General features: G+C 42.9%; 1 protein-coding gene across 1 annotated transcript in view; it reads right to left on the bottom strand.

Annotated features, from left to right (window-relative positions):
• The window catches only part of JAKMIP3 (Janus kinase and microtubule interacting protein 3), an 893,040-nt gene that overhangs the window by 236,907 nt on the left and 640,213 nt on the right, over positions 1-15,920 (bottom strand). The window contains exon 10 of the mRNA XM_085606202.1: positions 6,765-6,881. Within this exon, the coding sequence (XP_085462328.1) occupies positions 6,765-6,881 (117 nt within the window). The remainder of the gene's footprint in view (positions 1-6,764; positions 6,882-15,920) is intronic.

Genomic DNA, 15,920 nt, shown 5'->3' on the forward strand with positions numbered 1-15,920 from the left:
AACTACAGCACCCAGCATCCCCTGCCTCGTCGCCTGGCACTGTCGCGGTGCAGCGCGCCAGGAGGCGCCATATCTTCGCCCCAGCCTCCTACAGTGCGGGACACGCCCGGGCTTTGCCCGGGTCAAGGCCGGGCACGTCCTAGCCCGTCATTGACAGTAGAGGCAGGGCAGGGCCAGACCCCTTTCATTTTTATTTTCCTTGAGACACACTTTTCACAAAGACTCTTTGAAGGTACTGTCCGAGCCAAGGTTTTGCTATCCATTTCTAATTTTAAAAGTAATTTCTTGTAAAGTTAGGAGGCGCTCCACAATTACTTTTACCGTGGGCAGTTTTTCAGAGAGGGGGCTGCTCTCTCCTTCCAACGTCGATCTACCGTGTTAGGGCAATGGCCAGGAATCTGGCTCCACCAGCCGTGAGGGGACTGGCTTACCAGAACTACAGCACCCAGCATCCCCTGCCTTGTCGCCTGGCACTGATGCGGTGCAGCGCACCAGGAGGCGCCATATCTTCGCCCCCAGCCTCCCTCAGCGCGGGACGCGCTGCACAATTACTTTTACCTTGGGCAGCTTTTCAGAGAGGGAGCTGCTCTCTCCTTCCAACGTCGCTCTACCGCCATGAGGGCAACGGCCAAGAATCCGGTTTCACCAGCCGTGAGGGGAATGGCTTACCGGAACTACAGCACCCAGCATTCCCTGCCTCGTCACCTGGCACTGTCGCAGTGCAGCGCACCAGGAGGCGCCATATCTTCGCCCCCAGCATCCTACAGTGCGGGACGCGCCCGGGCAAAGCCCGGGCCAAGGCCGGGCCCGTCCTAGCCCGTCATTGACAGGAAGAGGCAGGGCAGGGCCAGACCCCTTTCATTTTTATTTTCCTTGAGACACACTTTTCACAAAGACTCTTTGAAGGTACTGTCTCGAGCCAAGGTTGTGCTATCCATTTCTAATTTGCTTTGTTATTTGTCATTGCTTGGGATTTATTAACCTTTGGATGTTTTAAAGCCACCTATACATAGTATAGGGGGATTGACGTTTTAAATCATTTTATATTAATTTTTCTTTTCACTTTTTATCTTTCTCTTGTTGGCACAAATATCCAATTTGTGAATTTGTTGTTGACCTAAAGCATTTCATTTTTGGAGCAGTAATGGGCAAAAGGGAATCTATGGAGGGCCCAGGGGGGGCAATTGGCCGTGTTGGCGGGGCAGGTAAGGGGAAAAAGTCAAGAAAAGCAGTAAAGAGTGCAACTGTTACCAACAATTGCGTTATGAATAGAATTGATAATCTCATTACGGAATGCGAAGGGCTTTTTGGTGTTGAACTACCAGCACCCACAGATTATGTTAATTCCTTTCATGGTCAGGATCCCACCCCTTTGTGCCCAACTATTGTCCCCCCAATGTTTCAAAAACCTTTATGTAAAGGCGCAGCGTGTGGTCATGAGACTACACAATTGGGCTTCCAGCCACACTTGTTGACCGACGTTCCTCCCCAATTGCCCATTCCTCCCGCTCATGATGTCATAGGTCAACTTGAGTCCTTAATTATTTGCACAAATCGATTTGAAGTATTGGCTGAGGAGACTGACTCCTCTGAGGAAGTGCAACTCCCACAGTCTATCCCAGCCTTTGAGAAGAGCCCTATTGAAATAGCTCCCACTCTTTTTTCTTCACCCCAGACACTTCTCAAGACTGTTATCTCACTTAAGGAGGAGGTTGGGTCATTGAAGGTGATGATTGAGGAGCGATTGAGGAGCTTGTAGGTACTGTGAAAATGCTAGTTTCTAATAACACATTGCATATACCAGCAGTCTCCCCATCATCTGATTTACAACAGGTACCAAAATAGGAGATTCCATAAGTAGTGGCCCGTCGCATGCTCCTGTAGTCTCATCTCGACGAGCCACTATGGCTCCGACTAACAAGCAGAGAGGTCCCCCTGAAGCTCATCCCTGTTGTACTCAGCAAGAGCAACTCTATTCTCAAGTTACCGCAAACTCTAGAAGGCCTACCAACATCATAACACGTCCATCTTTGGGTACTAAAGCTCATGCTCAACAGAATAAGCAATGTATTTGCTCTTATATACAAGCACAGACAGTTTTTATGGTTAACATCCCAAAAATTGTTTCTAGCGGTGGCTATGAGAATGATGAATCTTTGGAAAATAAATCCATACATTGGTTACGTTACGTCATGTTAGGGGCTGCAGCTCGCTGATTAGGAAAGACATAATCAGAGCATGGAGATGCACATCTAACAATGAACCTATGGACTACATCGAACTTACCCTGACCAGCCCTTACCTGGCAGAAAATCTTTTGGCATTAGAGTACAGGACTTGTCCCCTGGATTCTTCATCTATCCAGATTAGACGCTTTCCAACAATTGCTGGAGCATGGGCTTATGATAATGCAGTACCATTACCGACATTAAGAGGGTCCTCACTCGAGGCTGTTGATTGACTATGTCATGATTTTCAGCCTCTGCAGGAATTAGGGCAGGAATTTGAATCTATTCCAACTATTAACACCCAAAGCGCCCCTAGCATTACCCAATTGTGTACTGTTCCCGAACAACTTTTGTCCTCGCTGACTTTTAATAGCCATCGTGATCTCTCCGGCAGCAGCTTGAGGGATCACGGGGCTGTAGCATCTATCAATACCCCTGTACCACCTTCTGCTTTACTCCCCTTGGTCCAACAAATCCCTCTGTATAATGATATTTCAACTTCCCAGCTTAAAATCCTTTCTTGGAACGTGGCAGGTCTCCATAGCAAAATGTTGTTACCTGATTAGAATGAGCTGATTGAGGAACATCACATCTGTATATTCCAAGAAACATGGAGCTTAGTTCCACTATATAAGTCTGGTTATACTTGCTTTTTTACTTCTGCCGTTCCCATGGGGAGGGGGCGGCCCTCTGGAGGTCTTATTGTTTGGGCCAAGATTGATATGGGCTGTAAAATCACTGAACACCAATATGCTAGTCCAGACATTATGTGGCTCTCGATCAAGGGAAGTAGAGGAGGTGAAACCCTTGAGCTGTTTAATGTTTATATAAGAGGGACACCAGGGGGCAAAGCATCAAATATTGTCTTGTCTCTGGAACAGGAGTTATCCAACTGCCCATCAGATTCATATGTTATTATCGCTGGGGAATTTAATTGTACCTTCGAACCATTAAGTTCTGAAGACTTGCTGGGGGTAGAGGAAGATGATATTAAGTGGGGTGTCCAACTGCTAAATTTACCTCCTATATAGAAATGGTCCCAGGTAGCAATTGAGATTAGTGCACTCACTTTAGAAATCGGGCTAAGGGCTGTAAATGGTAGAACTCCCTCTGACGCTGTAGGGGCTAACACATATAACAGAGTGACTTGTCCCTCTCGAATCGACTACATATTAGTTGATGTTAGACTTTGGAGAACCATATTAGATATGGCAGTGGTTCCTTCTACTGATAGTGATCATAACACATTAAGTTTGATTAAGGAAACCCCCTGGGCTCTTTCTTTTCCCCCAAACCAGGGTGCAGGTTCTCTTATGATGACAAAAGAATTGGTCCCTTCTAATTGTAGAAGATACCTGAAATGGCCTAGGGTTGCTGCCCAAGAATCCCAAATGGCTGACATTAGGTACACCCTTAGTGAAAATACCCTCAAATTGCGGTAGGTCCTTAGTGAAATGGATGGTTTGTTAAAGATCCCTGAATTGTAAGAAACAATGATAGCCCAGATGGGGTCCTTTTTTATTATTTCGAATCATGTTGGTAAACCAGGTGTATGCCGTAAAAATCACCAGACTTGGTTTAATGGGGATTGCAGACAGAAGAAAAAGGCCCTGATTTTAGCAATAAAAAGCAGAAATTGTTCTTCAATAAGAGAAACTAGAAAAGATTACAAAACTGCTGTTAAGCACGCAAAGCTTGAGTGGGATGAGACTCACTGGCAGAATTTAAAGGAATCAAGTGCAGCCAGGGATCCCAGTCTTTTTTGGAACATGGTTAGGCGGTCAGGTAACAAAGACCCCGATTTAATTCCTATTCATGTCACAAGTCACGAATGGTTTAATCATAGTGGGAAACTTTACTCTGGGATTAATTCAATTTGCCAAGATGGATCAGATAACCATTTAGGTGCCTGTCCCATTCTGAATGATATTGATCTTTTCACCTCAGAAGAAGTAGAGGTGGCTATCAAGAAAATAGTTCCAGCAAAAGCCTTGGGACCAGAAGGTCTACCGGGAGACCATTTTCTTGCAGATCCCCCTAAATGGGCAAACTATATCATGCTTTTAATCAATTCTATTGCAAAGGGGAGTGCAGTACCTGACTCTTGGAAAGGTGCAGAGGTGGTTCCCATTTTCAAAAAAGGTACAAGGGATGACCCTGCCAACTACCGCCCAATCAGTTTGATTGATGCTATGCAGAAAGTAGTTGACAGGGTGTTGTTGCAGAGAATTCATCATTGGGTGGATAATGAGCATATCCTCTCCCAGTATCAAGCGGGTTTCAGGGCCTGTACAGGGATAGGAGAGCAAGCATTTAGATTGCTTTTAATCTACTGGAAGGTTGTTGTAATTGGCAAGGGCAGTCTTTATTTGGCCTTTATTTACCTGAAGACTGCCTTTAACCTGGTCCCCCGTGACCGGCTGTGGCATCTATTAGATGATATGGGGATCCCATCAATGGTTCTGAATCTGTTTATTCGCCTTCACAAGGGCAATTATACTCAAGTGAGGTGGGGGGCCCAAGACGTGAAGGCAGACAGGATCCCTGTAAACAGAGGAGTACGCCAGGGTTGTGTCATGGCGCCCACCCTGTTCTCCTTATATATGAATGGGGTGGTTAGCTTTCTTCAAGAATTTCCATTTGATGCCCCTGCCCTGGCAGGAGACAGGGTTCCTACCATGCTCTTCGCAAACGATACACTCCTTATATCTAGACTCCAGCAGGGCTCCAAAAGCTCTTAGATAGATTCAATCTTTTTTGTGAGTCTAGGGGGCTGATTGTTAACACCTCTAAAACCAAGCTTATGGTGTTTAACCCCTATAGCCCATATAGAGGTAATTTTACCTTAGATGGAACCCGCTTAGAGCGAGTCACAACGTTTGATTATCTTGGCATTCGGCTCGCTGAGAAAATACATTGGAGACACCACATCGATAAAATGCTTTTGAGCCACAAACGGGTTACAGGAGCATTAGCTAGAGAACATCGCTTTCACAGAGCAGACTTGCGCCTCCTGCTCTTACGATCTATGCAGCTAAAGCAGTCAGTTCAGCCCTTTATGGTGCTGAACTATGGGGTTTCGACAATGTAGATGGAATTAGCAGATCCAAACATAATTTTTTAAGAGATCTAGTGACGCTCCCTTGCAATGTACCATTAAAACCCCTGATGAGCGATGTGGGGAGGCGTTCTTTTAGAGATATAGCCAGGCTGCTGCCCTTGTTATTCTGGGCCTGCCTGCGACAAACTCCTGAGCTTACCAGCTACACCTCCGCACTCACGGAATTGATGGCCCTAGATGGCAACCGAAGAATTAGTTGGTTGCTTAATCTCAAGAAAACACTTTTTGCGCTTGGTCTCAAGGAGTCGTGGGATACTCAAACCCCACCTAGTAAGGCTGAGCTCAAAAAGCGATACTGGGCATGGGTTGATGCCCAAGAGCTTAGTAACTCGAGATCAGGAAGGGTCACAGTAGAATTTTACCTTTACAAGCAGTGCATATTTTTAGAACCATATTTAGATTTCATCCAGACGCCACGAGATAGGGCACTTTAAATACAGTTCAGGGGAGGCTCACTCCCGGTACGAGAACTAACTGCAAAGTGGAGTGCCCCACATCAGACAACAGCGGTTTGCCCCAGCTGTAAGGCACCGTCTGAGAGTGTGGCACATCTTATGTTTGGTTGCCTCGCCTATAAGAGGGTTAGAACAAGATGGCTCAAACCCATCTGTAGCCAATTGGGCACCTATGAACATAGTGTTGCTTTGCGCCTTCTGAAATCAGATGCAAGGACCCTTTTTGCCTGTGGTGTGGCCAAGTACCTTGGCCGCGTCTGGATAGTAAGGTCTAAATTCTTCCGTGGGACATCTTAATGACTTATCATGTTTTTATATCATTTTTTATCCTGACCTCAATTGGCTTGCTTATTTATACTGCACTGTCAGTTTATATAACACCTTGTATACAAGCTGGAATCGAATTAATTTGTATTGTGTGTTAAGTTTTATCTTGTGTTTATGGATTTGTATATTTTAACTGTTGCTTTTTGATAACTCGTATTTTACTGATGATTGTATGAATGAGAATGCTTTTAAGATACCTGTTATCGAATAAAGCTATCTTTGACTTGACTAGTAAAGCATCCTTATAAAAGGATTAGCCTGTACTATGGTAAGTTACTTTTTCTACCACAGCTGGGGACACGTTTACTTTTAATGTTCAGTGTTATTAAATCTGTAAGGGAAGTTTGAAGCACAAAATTGCACATTTTGAGCCATATGATAATTAATTGGTGTAGGGCTAAATAGAACATCAATATCTCAAATGAATTTAAGTTAACTAAACAAAACCTAATAATATTGGGGCCTGACTACCAGGGAAATTAATTTGATTATTTGAACGTAGGGTATATGTTTTTGGGATTGATTGCACCCCTCAACTTGTATGTTTAATGCAACCATGGCAACTATTTACTACGATGCTACATGCCGTTACAAATCAATACAAAATGCTAAAGCAAGTAAATTTAACAATACCTCTTCAACATCGTCATCTGGAGTGCAGGGAGTTCGATCGGTTTGATATGAAATGGAAGAACCATCTGAATCGAGAGAAGCTTCTTCATCATATCCAAAGAATGTCTCTACGACTGGCTGCAAGAGGAAATGGAATATGTAAGTGACAACTACACAGCATCAATGCATCAATCTGTAATATACATACAAAGATAGCAGGATAACGAGAACTCGGATCATAATACATAAAGTGAAGAAGGGCTAGTTTTGACTTTTCCAATACTTACCTTTCGCACATTATGGAGGTTATGTCAACTGCAAGACATTTCTGAAGGTACTCCAAATATAGAGCCCGATGTATCATTCACATTCCCAATCTAGAGACGTGCTTGCACACACCGACTGATTTGTGAATGGGACCTCAACTTGTGATACAACCTATATATTAAGAGGTCATAGCGAAAATTCTCTGTTCACAGATGGTCAGAAAATGACCCGCCTAAAGCAGGGGCAGTTCCTCCGTTATGGCAGAGGAGCATCACCCCACCACTGGAACGAGCAGACGTATGTAAAATAAAATGATAATAAAGCAATTACTAAAACTGCTCTGTTATTTTATTTTACTCCGGAGTCTAGAGGGCAGGAACATCAGCAGTAGGAGGAGTGGTGGGCACAGGGAACTGTAAGTGCGCATATAGGTTTGGCCAGCTGTCTTAGGACGGCCAAAGCGACATGTGCACTTGGGTATCTGTAGGCTGTTACATGGAGATATCAACAGGGCTCAGGAGCTCAGGCTCCCAGTCCCTGCTGGAGCGTGGAACCAGACTGCTCTGCCTAATCCCCATGCTTCTCTCATGCTGGGTAATACCAGCATGAGAGTTGTGTCTGGATTGGCACAGGGGAGTCTGTTTGAGCATCGTCTAAGCTGAAGAGGCAACAAGATGGAGGAGTCAGGCTGCAGGTAAGTTTTGTTTTTATTTTATTTTGTCCCCCACTCTGCCTCACCGATTTCCCCTGCTAGCGGCCACCACTGGCCCAAAGAATGATAATTAGACAGGTTACAAATTGCGAGCCACTGTGGATGGCTGACAATGTAGTTCTTAATTTGCACTACATTGTCAGCTATTCACAGTGTTAAGTGTTTTAATTCTTAACACTGCAACATTTTAATTACATTCTTCCATATGTTGGCACTGTCTGTCTGACAGAGCAAATGTCTTTAAAATTCTACAAACATTTTTAAAAAAAATCCAATGTGGCCAGGCTATTTTTACTGCTTTAGGTGAACAGGAATAGTCCAAATTGTCACCTTTGTCACATTTGTAGGAGTGTGATGGTTGGCATGTAGAGTCCATACTGGCATTTCTCAGCGCCGTCAGGGACAATGAATTGTGCAAGCTTTAGAGGTCTTCTCAGAAACACCGAGGGTCCTGGCACTTGTGTTTATTTTAAAAACGAAACACTGGCCTACTCCCTCTGAGGCCACAGGCCATAGTAAGGCAATGATATTTTGCTATTCCTTTACCCTGCAAATTCAAGGGTAGGTCACACCGTAGCCTGGTGTATGGCAGAAATGCTTACAGAAAAAAAGATTTTAATATTCTGTTGCAGTTCAAATATCAGACAGTAGTAAAAAGCTGCTAAAAATGGAAAACAATTTATGAATCGACCCCTAAAGTTCAGGTACTGAGAACTGGGTTTCAGTCCACACTAGGAGCTCGATGGACAAAGCCCTTATACAGCCATACACCCTGCAATTTGCAAAAACCACAGGGTTTCTGATCATAAAAGTACTTTTCTTAATGTACAAAAGCAGTTAAAGGGCCTTTGTGGTCATTTTCAAACAGCAAATAGGAGGGGGCAGGAAATGGGTGTTTCTATACTCTCTGAATTTGGAAAGGAATGTGTCAATGGTTCGCAACAACGTTGCTACGCAATATAGACACCAACAGTATTGAGGTTTACTTATATCAAGCTCCGAATATCAAGGGACAAAATATCGAAAGGTAAGTGAATAGGGAAAGTACAGATTTACTATTACTAACTCTACATCTATGTAGTTTGAAGATATATATACACTACCTAGCACACATAGTCAGAGTTAGATATAGGAAATTTAGACTTACTTACCTGTCGATATTTTTTTAATACTCTGTCCTCAATATTCTACCCCATCAATATTGTTGATTTGATATTCAGGGGTCACCCTGCTCGTGACTGCAAGTACAACCCATTAATGTGTAACCAACCCCCAAGTTGTGATGGTAACTGATCTGCAAAGGAGAAGGTGTCCCTTTGAGACACGTTCCCATTTGTGAAGAAGCATGTGTTGCTCCTGGAAATGTATGAGTAATTCACACATTAGCCAGTAGTGAGACTCAACTGCTAAAAGGAAATGTTTTATAAATAAGGACTGAATAGCCATGGTGTAAGTAACATGTAATACATGAGTAACATATAACTATTTGTATGAAAAGCTTTGTGAATCAGAAAACTTTGCTAGGCTATACTTACTTTTCTCAGGTATATTTAAATATTTGTGGATCCACCACCTACAGGTGAAAAGTTCTGCATGCAAACTATCTTCCAGAATTTTTTTTCTGAAAACTAACCTGGTTATACAGACTCAAATGGATGACACAAGCTCAGAGATCCTCAGTGTTATAGAGACTGAAGCACTCTGATAGGGTCATGGCTATGCCATACATGTTCTGTTGGTGGTTTGAGAGTGCTCCTCCTGTAGTACAATTAACAATGTTTTCGGAAAGCCAACAGATATATTGTCACATGTACTATACTGGTGTATGTTATTCACAGGAGCATTCAAAGAACAACTTAGTTGAGATTATATGGTTTAGAACGGATGCTGCAGTGTGTGCCAGTGTGTGCAAAAGGATTTCATTGAAGATGTAGGCTCTGGACACACTGTTTGAGTGTTTTCCTGCTCCACACTTAAGCATTACTTACATGTGAATTTATTGAAGTAAGTTGTGCTTAAACAAGGATTTGATCTACAGTAATTTTATCATGCTCTCAAGACAGCAGTGAGACACACACAAACACAGTAAATGTTTTGTGAATCATGCCTGGAAATTCAGAAGCAATGCACACTAAGGGCCCGATTTATATCTTGGCAGTATAGATGCTCCATCACTGCGGTAACAGAGTATCTATACCACCAAGACTGTGGTCGACCAACTCCATCTCCGCCGTGATTAAATACCTCCAACGGCCCTTTGGTGTAAGGGTCATCAGAAGCAGACCTCTAATTCCGCCCACCTAATTTAGATGGGTGGAATTAGAAGTCAGTTGTCACTGCCACAAAAACCTTGGTGGAAAGGGGCAGTAGAAACTGCCATATGTTCCCAGCGCCATGGGAGAGGACTATCATGGCAAGAGAAGCATTTTATTTTTATTTCAAAAAGAAAATCCCACTTTTGAATTTTATTTTTGGAAAAAAAAACTGTTTGGATCACGAGTCCGTCATGTTGACGGAGTCGTGCACCAAACTATAAAGAGCATTGACAGGAACCGCTCTGATTGTGGTTCCTGCCAATGCTTTAGAAATGACAGTCTGCTTGGTGCCCGCCTTAAAATAAACCAGGCCCCAGGTTTCTAATGGGCAAATGCATGACATAGGGAAGGGGAGAAAAGACGGTAGTATAACAAAGTTGGGAATTATCTGCCCTAGTAATTAGTAAGGGGTTAGAAACTTACATACTTTAGATCAAACAAATATTGAGTACAGAGTGCAGCCACAATTAAAAGTAATGTCAGGCACCAAATGTATGTCAGCTAGGGCAACCAAGGAACGCATCAGTTGTTGGGAGCCCATGTTTTCCATAACATCACTAAGAGCTGCTAAATAAGAACAGTGAAGATTTATGAGAAATATAAAGTCTGCAACTTTATCCAAGAGGGCCACATAGCAGAGGCAGAGTACGATGTGTATTAGGATTAGGGATAAAAAACAATCATTTATGTGATACTGCCTCCTGAAAAAGTCCCTAATTCCCTTGGCTTTCTTTAGTGGGCCTACCCTTTGAGCATACAGATCCTCTAGTTTCCTGACACGATCCATTTTCGTTATCTAGCTTTTAAATATAGGAGGAATAGGGAATTTCCACCTTTGCAGAATTAACAACTTTGCAACTAATGACCCAATAAAAAAGCACTGTTGCTGTTTTTGCAACTGACCCAATAAAAAATTTCTGTTGCTGTTGTAACCTTAGGTGACAATTGGGGAGCGGGATTCTGAGTAACACCCTCTGCAAGTCAAGTTCAATTTTGACTTGCAGTTCTTCACCTAAGAAGGCCATAATATTATTCCAGAAATCAAATAGTTTGGGGCAAAAAAACCCACAAGGCCCTGTCCCCTTGCAGATGCCGACATCTAAAACATTTATCAGACGAGGTCGGAAACATCTGCTGCAGACGATATGGGGTATAATAGAGAGCCCATTTTGAGTAGAACGCCATATGCTTAAACTTAGCACCTCACACAGCCTTCTGTGCCATACATTTAAATCTGCCCCAGCTAGCCAAGTCAATTCGTTCCTCAATATATTGTGAAATCGAGGCAAATGCCGTAAGAGCAATTGATTTGTGTAAGTACAAGTATAATGTTCAAAACCAAGTTCCTAGTCCTATCAGTTTATTCAAGAAATGTGCTTTACTGATTTGTTCCTTAGCTGTACTAGACATCTGGATAAAAGCCAGAAGATGGTCATAAATTGGAAGGTAGGAAAACGCAAGATCGGATTAAATATTGGCATTGCTCCCAGGTTTTTATCTGCCCAGCTTTGTAAAAATATGCCAAGAGTGTAATAGCCTGCCTTCTCCCATTTCTTAATAGTGCTGTGCTGCAGGGAAAAGCCTAGTAACCCATATTCTTTCAAAGGCAAAAAGAGATGCATTAAGGAGAACTGGTATCCTTCTTGAAGTGGTGTGAACTTTTTCACTACTGCTTTGGAAACTTATATCGGGAGCGACAAAACTTTGATTAAGCTTTGTTCTCTAAATCTCTAAATGATTTTTTGTAAGCATTTTGTTTTCTATATTTTATATTTTTCATGCCTCTACACTTGAATAGGTGCATCCAAATAAAGGGGCTCATTAGGATGGCAGGCGGACTAGGTCTGCCTGCCATCGTAGCAGTGTTTAGGACACCCGCCAGACATGCGGCGGTCCCACCACTGCGATTAGGATGCGCCCACCATACTGACGGGCTCATCCAGGGCTTTTAACATTGCATGCAGTGCTGCTGGCTGTAGCACTGTATGCAATGTCAAAAGTGCATGCACTGCATTTCCCTGCACTACGTGGCAGGTACCACGCGGTGCCTGCCACTTGGTGCATGGAAATGTAGGGGGGTACCATGGGTACCCCCGAGTGCAGCGACACCCCCCAAACAAGGAGGGCCCGCAAAGGGCCCCCAAACCCAATCCCCACCAGCCATCACCGCCATGGAAAGGCCTTCCCATAGCCACATCCTAATTTGGCGGACGGTGGCTGCTAGGCACCGCCCCCATTTTAGCGGCCCTGCACCATCTGCCAGGCAATCAGTGCGATTGCCTTTGGCGGTGAAGCGGCGGACGGACTTACGGTACACACCGCCATCTTAATTTGGAGGTGGGTAATACGCTTGGTGATGGAGGAAGGACCACCACTGCCAGCCCGGCGGTAGCGGTCCTTCTGCCATCATAATGACCCCCAAAGATTGGAACATAAATGTTTTCTACTGTGAAAGCCAGTATCTCTTTAACTTTGTTTAACTCTATTTAAAGGTGTTTTGCAACTTATGTTAAATATCTCAGAACACTGCATGCATGGCATTTAAAATACAAGGCATGGATCATCTTGTACTAATGATCGATTTTCTCAACTAAATGTTGTGTAAAATTAATAATGCTGAAGGCCTACTTTTCATAGGAAACGGCGAGTTCCAAAAACTGCCAGACATGGAGTCTTACTGTTGTTGCTGCACAGGTTACATGCAGATATTTAAGGATTCATAATGTTTGACTTTCTTACTGCGCCATAGAGGCACAAAACAATATACCGCCCCCAAATGTGTACAGTTTTACAATTAAATATGTCCATTCGATGCTACACATTAAATCATCCAGGGTGCAAAAACTGCTTAAATACTAGTTTGGCTCTTCATTTACATGCCTTAGCACAAACTCTCCAATAAACAATAGTTTGTAACACGCGTGAGTGTGTCACTTGTGACAATACTTTGTAACACTGTGAAGATGTCACTCCTAGTAACAATACTTTGTCACCACCAAAAAACAGAGGAAAGGTGCATAATCTAGTGTAATGAAGCTTTGTCTAAACATACCAAAGGCTTCACAAATATTATATACGACTATAAGCTTTCCACTGGGGAACTAGGCTGAGATGATGGCTTTAACCATGAACCTTGCAATTTCTGCTAGCATTGTCAGAAACAACAAGCACAATGCAGATCATTTTTAGGGTAAACAGCCTAATGTCCATCATAAGGAAGTAATGCATATAGGAGCATATAGTCTATGGCAGTAACAAGAGCAGCAGGTATACTGCTCCTATTACAGCCGCTTGGGGTGAGGCCCTATAAAAGGAGCTCATTAAATGCCACTGTGGTTCTAATTTGTCTATGGGTCTGTTTAGGACCAGGATCAAGGGCATGGTCGAACATATCAGTGTAGCAAGTCAATAAGCTCTAAATGATAATTGCACATGTGCAGAGTGGATTTTTGAACCACAAGTCCCTATGTCAGCACATTAAGCAGAACTTCTGTGAAGGACTCCTTTATCGACATCCCACTGTGATACACTAAACCATCAATCGGCAGTGACTTCATCCCCAGCCTAGCGAACCAATGCATGTACAAACTGTGAAAAGGAACACATGTATTCATAGTCTCGTCCCCTTCATGACCAATTAAAGCCCTGAAAATACTGTTTTGATTATGCTTTAATAATCTGGGAGGGTGACGGAAACATGATACCTAAATTCCTGACAAGGCTTAACCATCTCAATAGAATCTTGAGGTTTATGGGCCAATATATTAATAGAAGTTTACCGTTCTTGGACATTCCAATATACCTCCAAGATGAAAAACTGGCTACTGAAATATATATGAAACCCACGTATAGGAACTCATTGCTTCAGTTCTGCAGTTACCATCCATGAGCACTTAAAGAGAATCTACCTGAGGGTCAGTTCCTATGGGTGTGTGGAACTGTTTGGATCTTAATACTTTCTCCAAATATGCCGACATTCTCACCAAACAACCACAACATTGGTAACTGACACACCCGATCAAGAGAGCTGAAAATGGACAAATCCTAAAGCCCCCACTGAAGGATAGTGTGTGCCACCACATATTCAAATTTTTCAACAAAATAAAGAAATTGATTATCAAACACTGGACCACATTGAGTTCAGGAAAAATAACCTTTAAAAAATATTAGGCAGGCCCAATGTTAACCTAAGGGAGAGATAGGCTTTGCAGTGGTGAAAAACAAATGTAAGAGTATTTCACTACCAGGACATATAAATCTTAAAAGTGCATGTCCTGCTTTTTAAATACTGTGCACCCTGCCCTTAGGGCTGCATATGGCCTACCTTACTTACATGTAATAAAAAGGAAGGCTTGGGTCTGGCAAATAGGTGAACCTGCCATGTCGAAATGGCAGATTAAAACTGCACACAAAGGCTCTTCAGTGGTAGGCTTGAGATATGTTTAAAACACTAATGAAGTGTGTGGCACAATCAGTGCTGCAGGCCCACTAGTAGGATTTAATTTGCAGGCACTGGGCACATGGAGTTCACTTTACTAGAGACTTATAGGTAAATTAAATATGTCAGTTGTGGATAAGCTAAGTTTACCATGCTAAGAGTACAGAGCACATATTCTTTAGCACTGGTTAGCAGTGGTAAAGTGACAGGAATCATAAAGCCAGCAAAAGTGAAGCCAACAAAACAGGAGGTCAGAAGGCAAAGGATGAGGGGAAACCAAGCAAAGGATGCTGCGTCAAAGTTATCATCAGCCCTCATCCCGCTTTCCAACTGCAAAACACCTCATGACCTGGCCCACCTGGACCATTAGATCGGCTTGTTCCTCCTCTGTTATTTTCAAAAATAGAGGACAGGACCCTTGTTGGGACTTTTATATGCATTTGCCTTTCCCTCTCTATTTCCAAATGCTACATCAAGTTAAGAATCTATTTACCTGTGCCCTGAGGAAGGTTTGGCTACATCTTGGCCTTCACTGAAACGCGTATCGGCACAGACGTAACAGGAATACTTGAATGTTATTTCTTTGACATACATTGACATTATTGCTCTTATGCAAAGAAACTATGTAAAAAACTAGAAGTATGTAATACATGATTAACGTTATGAAACCTCTTGATCCATTTTGTGTTATAATTATTTTTCTATAGCGAGAAATTTCTGCTTTATTCTATCCGAGGCAGGTTGTATTCTCCCTTTCTAGGGTTTTTAGGCTTTCAGACCTCCTGTCGATATTTATCCTGGGAATCCTCTTTCTTAAAGGCTGATATTACACCAGGAGTGGTAGAACAAACATACAGGGGCGGCTCCTCCTTTAAGCCAGAGTAGCATCACTCCACTGATTTAAATACCCCCACGCCCCAGAGATGAAAAATAAAATGGTAATAAAGTGAATTTATTATCATTGAATTTTTCTACAACCCTATCCCAAGCTGAGTGTCAGGACGGGCCGTTGCTGATTGGCAGCAGAAGAGAGCAGTGATGGGCAGGGCACTATAAGTTTAAAGTGCGCATGTCTCTTTGTCAGGCTGTTTTACGATGGCCAGCTGGACATGCACACTTCAAACCGCTCAACCCAGCTGCCTTAGACAGCTAGATTGAGAGCAAGCAAAGGCCTCAAGTGATCTTTGGAGCATTGAGAGGGCCAACTCTATCCAATCCTGGTGCTGCTCTCATGCTGATTAACAGCATGAAAGCAGCAACAGGATTGGTTAAGGGAGTTGGCTGGGCCCGTGCTGGAGGAGAGGACACCAGACTGTAGAAAGGACATGCAGCAGGTAAGTGAACTTTATTTTGCTTTTATATTTCAAATATATGTTATATGTGTGGAAATGTGCACTAAATCGCTGGTATGCATTACATTACCATTTTAAAGTTAAAATATTGGT

The sequence above is a fragment of the Triturus cristatus genome, chromosome 1_2, assembly GCF_964204655.1.
Source record: "Triturus cristatus chromosome 1_2, aTriCri1.1, whole genome shotgun sequence".
Taxonomy (NCBI): domain Eukaryota; kingdom Metazoa; phylum Chordata; class Amphibia; order Caudata; family Salamandridae; genus Triturus; species Triturus cristatus.